The following is a 12,277-nucleotide window of genomic DNA, read 5'->3' on the forward strand; positions in this document are numbered from 1 at the left end:
AAAACAACAACTTACTTTTGGACAATCCCTCAGTCGATGGTCCTCTGAATCACAATTGAAGCAGCATGGTTTGGGTCTGCAAAAATTAAAACAGTTTTGAGCAGTAGTAAGATACTGCTCTGTCCTATTCCCCAATATATTTTTTTTGTACAACTATGGCTTTGCCAAAGTACAGAATCTAATAAACAGATTAAAAACAAAAAAATTCTTAAGCACTATCTGTAGATTTCAAATAAAAAGTTCCACATTTCTATAATAAAGAGATATATACGCTAAATTTTATAAAGTTAAAAAGAGACTAGCAGCAACTAGGAAATGTAACAAAATACAAACCTTTTTCTTTTTACTTGTACTTCTTGGCCGTCTGGAGACAAAATCTGCCCAAAGACTTGATGATATCTTTATTAAAATATATTAAGGTTTTAATTAATTGGAAAAAAATAAAAAAGGAGTCCTTTGACTGACAACCATTCTGTAACTAGAGCAGACAATGCTTGTCCTGAAGAATCTCAATGATTTAAATGAGCACATTGTAAAGTAAATTTTCTCAGCAAGCTAACCCTCTTACTGGATAGCATTTTGATCTAGGAGGGGGACAGCTGCCAAACCCAACAAGTGCCTCATAATCAAAAACTAAACTAAGGCCTGTGCACAAATTGCAGATTTGTTGCTTTTTTTCTGCACAGATTTGTCACAAAACCTGAATGGTTTCCTGATGCCAGCAATGTGAATGAGAATCTTGAACTCTCATGCGCACTTTCCTTATTTGTGACTTGCAGATTTAATCTGTGGCATGTCAATTCGTTCAGCGGTTTTCCTGAAGATTTCACCTTTATCAATGAGTGGGAAAAAAATTTGCACCAAAAATGCATATTAAAAAAAAAGGATCAGAAACAGGGCAAAAAGGTGTGGTTTTTTTTACGCTGCATTTTTCCTGCCAAGAGATGCAGAAATTTCTGCAAATCCGTCACGTATGCACATTCCCTGTGTTTGGTAGAATTATTGTAATTTTATTTTTGAAAATTTTAGTTTAACAAATTAAAAAAATACCAAGTCAAAATGTACTAAGGGGCATGGCGATGCAGAGGAGCTGAGAGGAAGTGCTTAGGCAGAGCTCCTACGATGCTGACTCAAATCCTGCCTTTATATCACCCGAAAGACCTACCTTAATAATACTGTGAACCCCCTGGGCACTGGGGAACCTCTGGCTTCCGAGGAGATGCGGAGTGCGGCTCCAGTCAGGGCAGATCCTGGGAGACCTGGACGGAAAGCAGAGTCTGCAGGGAGGTGTCGGCCATTTTCTACTGCGTGCTCTGAAACTGAGACGCAGCCTGGAACACTTCACCTCAGGTGCGGCGGGTTGGACAGAGTGCAGGACTCAAAGGCACACAGAAGGGTGCGCACGGTGTGAGCTCTGAGAAATGAGCCCCGTGCTCCCTCATTGAAGTTATACGCTGCCCGCTGGCACCCACCATCTTGATTACATTCACCGCTCTCCTCACCTCTCAGTTGCTTGGGACTGGGGCTGTGGTCTCCGCGGCAATTTGCTGACACCACACTTCATCAGATCGCACGCCGGGGTCTGTTGTAGGATCTTTACAATACAATCTCACTGCCCTGAAGCTAAGGTCGCATTGGGTATTATACCCTGCTGATAAAACGACATAACAGACTTTGCTGATATCTCAGTACTTACACTTTCAGTTCTCCAATTCCCTGAGGCTGGAAGGGTGGGTAACGCAGCGACTTGCTGACAGAGCAGCATATTATAGCTGGAAAAGAGTTGCACAACTGACTAGATAGGATTGGTTATTCTGTCTCACTATAGTAAATTCAGGCAAATTAAGCTCCTACACTACAAAAGAGCTGCTATAAATTAGGGGCAAAGGAAAGGGACAATTTACTTCACCAACTTGCTATGCCACAAATCTTAACCATGAGCCCGCTGAAGAGTTCAGGGGCGGTTGAAAAATTAAAAGAATTTGCAAGGCCCGACCCCTCTGATAATTCAAGATCCCGCAGAAATACTCCATCAAATGTTAAAGCTGCAGACCAGTGTAAATTTTAAAAAAAAAACGCAATTCTGACGGCAGAGAGTGAGGGGATCAAGAAGACTTGACTCTAAGGCAGGCGTCTGAACAATTAATGCAAGCCATATCTCTAATTAGAACATCCCTGACTGGGAAAAATAGAGGTACATTTGGAAGTGGGGAGTCTTCGGCAGGATATGCAAGCCATGAGAGGGCGCATTACGGAAGTTGAAAATAGAGTTTCCAGTCTGGAAGGTACCCTTACGCCCTTGGAAACTAAACTGACAAAAATAGCTGGCTCCATGAATGCCTGGAGGCAGAAGACAGACAACCTGGAAAACAGGTCGCACCGGAATAATATCCGAATCATTGCATTAACAGAACGCTCTTGAAGGTCAACGGCAGGAGCAATTTTTTGGAAAATTGGCTTAAAGACACTCTAGGAGATGAGTTCTCTTCAACCTTTTATGTAGAAAGGGCCCATAGGGTCACAACAAAATCTCTCCCCCCAGGCAGTCTGCCACGTCGTTTTTTGGCATGTCTCCTAAACTGCAGGACACTATCTTTCGCATGGCAAGGCAAAAAAGCCCCATTAAATTCAATAATGCCACAATATCAATTTTTCCATGGAGCTACAGAATCAGCGGGCTCAATTTATGGAGATCAAGAAGCAACTCATGAGAAAGAACCATCTTATACTCAATGATTTACCAAGCTCGACTCCGTTTTGTTTACAAGGGCTCTTCCATATTCTGCACAACCCCGGCGGAGACAGTGGAATGGCTGCGGTCCCACGCGTGAGTGACTGGAATGTCACCCTGATTTGACTGCTGCCGTCCCCTATATGGGTACATAGGGGGAAAAAGGGCTCTTCAGCCAACGTTCAATGTAACAACAATACCGGACACTTTGTTCAGTGAAGGTACCCTCTTTTTGGGAATATGACAGAAGCTTGGGACTGTGCTCCTCTTTGAACTTTATTTTGTTTTTTCTTGTTTCAGCATTCTTAGTTGATGTTTATGTAGATACTGCTGCCAAGATACTAATTATGCTGCCTATAAGGTTCAGTCTGCGCGACACTGTATACCATATTAGGACAAGGGACCATGGGGTCTGAATTAATATGCATGACTTGGAATGTGAGAGGTCTTGGGTCTCCCCGAAAGAGAATTAAGGTTTTTTCCCCAGATTAAACGTCATCGACCTCACATTGTGACCCTGGTTGAAACTCTTGACCAAAAATTCGGCTCGTTATGTGCAGAAACCATGGGTACAATGGTCCATACATGCATTCCACACCAGTTACTCTAGAAGGGTTTCTTTCTTATTCCATAAGGACACTAGATGGGAGGTCAAGGAGGCTCGGAAAAACCCTGAGGGATGCTTTGTTTTTGTGCATGCGTCGATAGATTTGAAAGACCATCATAATGTGTGTATAACCCAACCCCTGCCAATATATCAGTTGTTAAAAAGGCGGTAAGCTTTGCCTTAAATTATCCAGATGCATTAGTTATGTGCATGGGAGATTTTGACCTTGTCATGGATAACTGTTAAGAATAAGTCACCGAGGAGGAGAAAACAAAAAGCAAGCAAAGCCCAGAAAACCGGAGAGGTTGGTAACTAGCAGATTGCAGACCCCTGATCCTATCCACACAACTAGCAGTAGCCATGGAGCGTGCCTACGGTGGTCTTAGACGCCTCGTCACGGCCGGAGAACTAAATAAGCCTAAAGAAAGAAAGGGAAAATCTAAACTGCCCCAGAGCAGACCCCAAAGCAATAGACAGCCCCCAACATGTATTGTCGGTGAAACAAGATGAAAACACAAACACAGATAGAAAGATAGGCTGAGCAAACGATGGGGCCCTCACTAACTAGAAAGGACAGGAAAGAAAAGCTGCTGTCTGCAATCACGCAAAAAACCCTGCCAAAAAATGTCCAGCACGTCTGATAGAAAAAGGCCCTGAAGTCGCTAGACTTCAATTCCCTATATCAGCACTCAGGTATATTCTGAAGACAGAGCAAAAGAGATCAACTGATCAGAGACAAAATGGGGATCCAGCCCAGTCCCAGCCAGGGCTGGCTGAACACAAAAACTAAGTAAACCAGATGAAAACTCATATGAACAATAGCAGAGAAAACTTAGCTTTAAGAAGGCAGGAACCAAACTGGAAACCAGAAGCCACAGTCAGGAGAAATCACCAGCAAGAAACTAGGGAGTCGGCTGCCTTAAATCCAATCAGAAATTTCTGATGTCTAATCACAGTCCTCTTCCTCAGGTGGCCAGTCTCTGCCATTTAGATCAGCATCATTACCTTCCTTCACCAACAGAGGGAGTCCAGACAGAGAACTCACTACTCCTCTGTCAGCACAGCCAGCTCCATAACCCTGATCAATTATGGGTTCAGTCCTCATTTTGGTGAGTTTTCTCGCCTGGACTCGGGGTGTGCCGGGGCTGAGGGCTCTGTTCAGCGATTTAAAGAATACGTGAGCGGAAGTCCAGCGGAATATATCTAGGTCTCAGGGCAGGTATAAGTTTTTCGCGGACAGGAAACGAACACCAGGTCCCACATCTCAGGTTGGAAAGAAGGTTTGGCTCTCCACGCGAAACATTAAGTTGAAGGTTCCTTCAGCCAACTTGGGGCCCAAATTCATTGGCCCATACAAGATTGTGGAAAAAATCAATCCAGTGGCGTATAGGCTGTGCCTTCCACCTTCTTTCAAGATCCCTAACGTCTTCCATAAATCTCTACTGAAACCTTTTGAAGCAGACTCCGAGTCCGCTGCTCCTCCTGTTTTGGTCGAGGGGCAGGTGGAGTACGAGGTGGGTCATATCGTAGATTCCAGGTTGGTACGGCGGTCTGTACAGTACCTGGTTCATTGGAAGGGGTATGGACTGGAAGACCTGGTTGTGGTTTTCCTATGACACCTCTGCGGACGCCTATTCCTTTGAGGGGTATTGATGCTACTCCTTTGGCGGAGAATAAACCTCAGTTTTGGACCCAGGTGATAATGCGAGTTGCCCCAGACCACCAAGAAAATTGTACATTTTTGGTGCTGCATAATTTGCATGATACTATTGTTCTGGGTTTTCCTTGGTTGCAAACTCATAATCCAGTTTTGGATTGGAAATCTGGGTCTGTGGTGAGTTGGGGTTGTCAGTGTGTTCTTAGGGACGCTCCTGTTTTCTCCACCTCTCCTCAGTCTCATAATATTCCTGATTATCTAGCCGATTTTTCTGATGTATTTAGTGAGAGCAAGTCTGTGTCTTTGCCTCCTCATAGGAGTTATGAGTTGATTCCTGGGTGTAAATTTCCCAAGGGTCGGCTTTTCAACTTATCTGTACCCGAACATGATGCTATGCGATCCTATATTAAGGAGTCATTGGAGAAGGGTCATATTAGACCATCCTCGTCACCTTTAGGTGCTGGGTTTTTTTTGTGGCCAAGAAAGATGGTTCATTAAGACCGTTTATTGATTATCGTTCCCTTAACAAGATGACGGTTAAATATCAGTACCCGTCACCTCTGACGTCTGATTTATTCTCCAGAGTTAAGAGTGCCTGCTGGTTTACTAAGCTTGACCTCAGGGGGGCGTATAATCTTATTCGCATCAAGCACGGGGATGAATGGAAGACGGCGTTTAATACTCCGGAGGGACATTTTGAGTACCTGGTGATGCCTTTTGGGCTCACTAATGCCCCTTCTGTCTTCCAGTCCTTTATGAATTATATTTTCCGTGACTTTGTGGATAAGTTTTTGATCATCTATCTGGATGATATTTTGATCTTTTCTAGTGATTGGGATTCTCATGTGGAACACATCCGGACTGTGTTCCGGATTTTGAGGGATAATTCCCTGTTTGCTAAGGGTTCGAAATGCCTCTTTGGTGTACAGAGGATTTCATTTTTGGGATTTATCCTATCTCCATTGACTATTGAAATGGACCCGGCCAAGGTACAGGCCATTTATGATTGGGTTCAGCCTACTTCTTTGAAGGCCCTCCAGAAGTTTTGGGGTTTTGCTAATTTCTATCGTAAATTTATAGGTAATTTTTCTGGTATTGTCAAACCACTGACTGATCTGACCAAGAAGGGCGCTGATGTGCTGAATTGGTCTCCTGAGGTTATCTCAGCATTTCAGGAGCTTAAGCAGAGATTTACTTCAGCTCCAGTTTTACGGCAAACTGATGTCTCACTTCCATTTCAGGTAGAGGAAGATGCTTCTGATATTGGTGCAGGAGCTGTTTTGTCCCAGAAAGACCCTGTGACTTCTAAGATGAATCCCTGTGCCTTCTTTTCTTGAAAGTTCTCTCCATCTGAACGCAACTATGACGTGGGGAATCGGGAATTGTTGGCCATGAAGTGGGCATTTGAGGTGTGGATACATTGGTTGGAGGGAGCTAGACATCAAGTTGTGGTCCTCACCGATCACAAGTATTTGATTTATTTGGAGTCGGCCAAACGCTTGAATCCTAGACAGGCTAGATGGGCCTTGTTTTTCACGCGTTTTAATTTTGTGGTCTCTTTTCTTCCGGGCACTAAGAATGTTAAGGCAGACGCTGTTTCTAGGAGTTTCTTTGCCGATTCTCTTAGTGTGGATGATTGACCTCATGGAGATCAACATCCGACACTGCGAAGACACCATCACGTGTTTCTCAACGCAGTGATTCTAGAGCACTGCCCCCATCCCTTATGGGAAATATGTAAAACATGCAAAATCAGAAGCCGCGGAGACACCATCACATGTTTCTCAACGCAATGACTAGCCAGGTCTTTCACCGGGAAGGAACAACCACGGGAAGGGCAGTCTCCAATGAAGGAAACCACCTATGCCAAAACATGGTATCCATCCACAGACAGCTGTTTCGGGGTATTGCCCCTCATCAGTGTGGAGTAGGAAACTGGCTAGTAGGAGCAATGCCTAGTAGAAGACTATGAAAAAATGAGGATGATTGACCTCAAGGAGATCAACATCCGACACTGCGGAGACACCATCACGTGTTTCTCAACACAGTGATTCTAGAGCACTGCCCCCATCCCTTATGGGAAATATGCAAAACATGCAAAAACAGAAGCCGCGGAGACACCATCACATGTTTCTCAACGCAAGCAATGACTAGCCAGGTCTTTCACCGGGAAGGAACAACCACGGGAAGGGCAGTCTCCAATGAAGGAAACCACCTATGCCAAAACATGGTATCCATCCACAGACAGCTGTTTCGAGGTATTGCCCCTCATCAGTGTGGAGTAGGAAACTGGCTAGTAGGAGCAATACCTAGTAGAAGACTATGAAAAAATGAGGATGATTGACCTCATGGAGATCAACATTCGACACTGCGGAGACACCATCACGTGTTTCTCAACGCAGTGATTCTAGAGCACTGCCCCCATCCCTTATGGGAAATATGTAAAACATGCAAAAACAGAAGCCGCGGTGACACCATCACATGTTTCTCAACGCAAGCAATGACTAGCCAGGTCTTTCACCGGGAAGGAACAACCACGGAAAGGGCAGTCTCCAATGAAGGAAACCACCTATGCCAAAACATGGTATCCATCCACAGACAGCTGTTTCGGGGTATTGCCCCTCATCAGTGTGGAGTAGGAAACTGGCTAGTAGGAGCAATGCCTAGTAGAAGACTATGAAAAAATGAGGATGATTGACCTCATGGAGATCAACATCCGACACTGCGGAGACACCATCACGTGTTTCTCAACGCAGTGATTCTAGAGCACTGCCCCCATCCCTTATGGGAAATATGTAAAACATGCAAAAACAGAAGCCGCGGAGACACCATCACATGTTTCTCAACGCAAGCAATGACTAGCCAGGTCTTTCACCGGGAAGGAACAATCACGGGAAGGGCAGTCTCCAATGAAGGAAACCACCTATGCCAAAACATGGTATCCATCCACAGACAGCTGTTTCAGGGTATTGCCCCTCATCAGTGTGGAGTAGGAAACTGGCTAGTAGGAGCAATGCCTAGTAGAAGACTATGAAAAAATGAGGATGATTGACCTCATGGAGATCAACATCCGACACTGCGGAGACACCATCACGTGTTTCTCAACGCAGTGATTCTGGAGCACTGCCCCCATCCCTTATGCGAAATATGTAAAACATGAAAAAACAGAAGCCGCGGAGACACCATCACATGTTTCTCAACGCAAGCAATGACTAGCCAGGTCTTTCACCGGGAAGGAACAACCACGGGAAGGGCAGTCTCCAATGAAGGAAACCACCTATGCCAAAACATGGTATCCATCCACAGACAGCTGTTTCGGGGTATTGCCCCTCATCAGTGTGGAGTAGGAAACTTGCTAGTAGGAGCAATGCCTAGTAGAAGACTATGAAAAAATGAGGATGATTGACCTCATGGAGATCAACATCCGACACTGCGGAGACACCATCACGTGTTTCTCAACGCAGTGATTCTGGAGCACTGCCCCCATCCCTTATGGGAAATAAATGATGAGGGGCAATACCCCGAAACAGCTGTCTGTGGAAGGATACCATGTTTTGGCATAGGTGGTTTCCTTCATTGGAGACTGCCCTTCCCGTGGTTGTTCCTTCCCGGTGAAAGACCTGGCTAGTCATTGCTTGCGTTGAGAAACATGTGATGGTGTCTCCGCGGCTTCTGTTTTTGCATGTTTTACATATTTCCCATAAGGGATGGGGGCAGTGCTCTAGAATCACTGCGTTGAGAAACACGTGATGATGTCTCCGCAGTGTCCGATGTTGATCTCCATGAGGTCAATCATCCTCATTTTTTCATAGTCTTCTACTAGGCATTGCTCCTACTAGCCAGTTTCCTACTCCACACTGATGAGGGGCAATACCCCGAAACAGCTGTCTGTGGATGGATACCATGTTTTGGCATAGGTGGTTTCCTTCATTGGAGACTGCCCTTCCCGTGGTTGTTCCTTCCCGGTGAAAGACCTGGCTAGTCATTGGTTGCGTTGAGAAACATGTGATGGTGTCTCCGCGGCTTCTGTTTTTGCATGATTCTCTTAGTGTGACCAAGCCTACTACCATCCTAGGTGAAGGGGTAGTTCTTTCTGCCATTTCGCCCGATTTGAGACGTGCTCTGGAGGAATTTCAGGAGGATAAACCTGAGCGTTGCCCTATGGGAAAATTGTATGTTCCTGACCAGTGGAGAAAGAGAGTGATGTCTGAAATTTATTGCTCCGCATTGGCTGGTCATCCAGGTATTTTTGGTACCAGAGATTTGGTGAGTCGGTCCTTTTGGTGGCCTGCCTTATCTCGTGACATCAGGAATTTTGTACAGTCCTGTGGGACTTGTTCTCGGTCTAAACCCTGTTCTCGTTCTAGTGGGTTGTTGATGCCCTTGCCGGTGCCCAAGAGGCCATGGACCCATATCTCAATGGATTTTATTTCTGATCTTCCTGTCTCTCAGAGAATGACTGTTATCTGGGTGATTTGTGATGGATTTTCAAAGATGGTCCATCTTGTACCAGTCCCAAAGTTGCCATCTTCCGCTGAGTTGGTGCCCTTGATTTTACAACAGGTGGTTCGGTTACATGGGATTCCTGAGAACATTGTGTCCGACAGAGGAGTCCAGTTTGTTTCCAGATTTTGGAAAGCCTTTTGTTCCAATCTGGGAATTCAGTTATCCTTCTCCGACGCGTTTCATCCCCAGACCAATGGACAGACTGAGAGAACAAACCAGACCTTGGAGTCTTATTTGAGATGTTTTATATCTGCTGATCAGGATGATTGGGTCTCATTTTTACCCTTGGCCGAATTCGCGCTGAACAATAGAGCTAGTTCTGCCACTTTGATGTCACCCTTTTTCTGTAATTTTGGGTTTCATCCTCGATTCTCTTCAGGGCAAGTGGAATCTTCGTCCTGCCCAGGTGTGGACACTGTGGTTAAGAGAATGCAGCAGATATGGGACCAAGTGGTGGATAAGTTGTCACTCTCTCAGGAAAAGGCCCAGCGATTTTCCAACCGGCATAGGACCATTGGTCCCCGGTTTAAAGTGGGTGATATGGTTTGGTTGTCGTCTAAGAATATTCCTATGAAGGTTGCATCTCCTAAGTTTAAGCCAAAATTTATTGGGCCTTATAGGATTTTGGAAATTCTTAATCCTGTTTCATTTCGATTGGCTCTTCCAGTTACGTTCAAGATCCATAACGTATTTCACAAATCTCTGTTGAAGAGGTTTGCTGAGCCAGTGGTTCCTGTGGCGGCACTTCCTCACCCTGTGTTGGTTGAGGGCAATGTGGAATATGAGGTAGAGAAAATATTGGATTCTCGTTTGGTTAGACGGAGACTCCAGTATTTGGTCAAATGGAAGGGTTATGGTCAGGATAATTCTTGGGTCTCTGCCTCTGATATTCATGCCAAAAGATTGGTTCGTGCTTTTCACCGGGCCCATCCTGATCGGCCTGGTGGCGTGGATGAGGGTTCGGTGACCCCTCCTCAAGGGGGGGGTACTGTTGTGAGTTCATTCTCTGGTTCACCAGTTGTGAGTTCTCCTTCCAGACTCCCTCTGGTGGTAACAGAAGGTAGTGAGGCTGATTTGATCGGTGGTGATCTGCCACCTGAGAATGAGGATGACGATTGGACTTCAGGAATCTCAGATTTAAGGCAGCCGACGCCCTATTCAGTTGCTGGTGATACTTCTTGCTTGTCAGGTCTTTGTTCTCAGCTCTGTTCCAGTCAGCTCAAGCTAAGTTTCTCTGTTAATGTTCACACTTGATTTTGTTGGTTTCTTCAGTTTTTTTGTTGTCAGCCAGCCCCGGAATGGGCTGTGCTGTATTTCCACTCTTATTTATCTGTGTTTGCCAATTTGCCCCTTATTTGGCCTCTTTTTGCTCTGTCTCAGAATATTTCAGAGTGCTGATATAGTGGGAGAAGTCTAGTGACTTCAGGGTTATTTTTGCTATCAGAAGTGTTGGACATTATTTTTGTAGGGTGTTTTGCAGATTGCAGACAGTGTCTTTCCTTTCTAGTTAGTTTGGGCCCCATCGTTTGCTCAGCCTATTTTCCTACCTGTGTTTGTGTTTTCATCTTGTTTCACTGTCAATACATGTGTGGGGGCTGTCTATTCCTTTGGGGTCTGCTCTGGGGCAGTTAGTTTTCCCTTTTCTTGCTTTAGGCTTATTTAGTCCTCCGACCGTGACGAGGCGTCTAGGTTCATCGTAGGCACGCTCCACGGCTGCTTCTAGTTGTGTGGTAAGATCAGGGATCTGCAATCTGCATAGTTACCAACCTCTCTGGTTTTTCTGGGCTTAGCTTGTTTAGGTTTTTTTCCTCCTCGGTGACCCATTCATAACAAGGGACCCTCTTGATAAAGACATAATCACCCCTACCTTCTGACTTTCATCCCAAGAGGAACGTGGCCTCAAACTAAAGAAGAGTTTGCACCCCTCCATGAAGACCCTGAACTCCTTTTTGTTCCCAGAAAAGAAGCCAGGCAGTTTAACAGGTGGTTCTGGAGACACCAAAACAACATCACTCGCCCCAGCCCCCAGAGATCCAGCAGCTAAAGCCCCCCGCACTGTCTCAGAAACCTGCTGCTGAGAACGAGCAAGAGCTTGCTGCTCCAGAGATAAAGCCTGAAACAACTGACTCAGACTTTTCATCTGTTCAGCCAGAGATTGTATGGGATCCATATTTCTCAGCAGAGAGAAAAAAAAAAAAAAAAACTTAACTGTCAGTTATAATGTTATGGTCCTGTTAGGGTCGGCGTGCAGTCACCGCTGAGCAAGGACTCACCCACACTGCAGAAGGGCCCGGGGTCAGACACGGCCGGATAGTTCAGGCAAACAGGACCTGGAGAAGCTGAAGTCAGTGAGCAGTGAAGGACCTACGGTCATGTGACTGCAAGGGGGCGGGGCTTAGCGTCCTGCTACCAGAGATAGGCAAAATACTATACAGGAATACTCAAAGTCAGACAAACCGCGTCATACACAGGGATAACAGTAAAGTACCAGGGATGAGACAGAAGGGATAGTCGGGGACAGGCAGTGGTCAAAGCCAAACAGACATAGAAGGTACCAAACAGAATCCAACAAGCAGTATCCAGAGAACAGGCCGAGTCGTACACCAAGTTATCAGGCAAACAAGAACACAGCACAAACACACACTCAGGGGTCAACACACTCTGCCAAGGGCGAAAGTATAACTGACGGGGATAGGAGCTTCCTGAGGCCATAAGAAGCCTTCCCAGAACCAGGGAGAGGCCACAATAATGAGCCCCAGGTGTGCAGGTATGCCTG

At 45.5% G+C, this 12,277-nt stretch overlaps 1 protein-coding gene across 1 annotated transcript in view; it reads right to left on the reverse strand.

Moving 5' to 3' along the window:
* Nucleotides 1-12,277, reverse strand: part of LOC141098343 (zinc finger CCHC domain-containing protein 8-like) — a 236,587-nt gene that overhangs the window by 111,731 nt on the left and 112,579 nt on the right. Inside the window, exons 7-8 of the mRNA XM_073586030.1 lie at nucleotides 334-399; nucleotides 16-76 (exon numbers count right to left, since the gene is read on the reverse strand). Of these exons, the coding sequence (XP_073442131.1) occupies nucleotides 16-76; nucleotides 334-399 (127 nt within the window). The remainder of the gene's footprint in view (nucleotides 1-15; nucleotides 77-333; nucleotides 400-12,277) is intronic.

The sequence above is a fragment of the Dendrobates tinctorius genome, unplaced genomic scaffold (assembly GCF_039654945.1).
Source record: "Dendrobates tinctorius isolate UK_male_01 unplaced genomic scaffold, ASM3965494v1 ptg000090l, whole genome shotgun sequence".
NCBI lineage: Eukaryota > Metazoa > Chordata > Amphibia > Anura > Dendrobatidae > Dendrobates > Dendrobates tinctorius.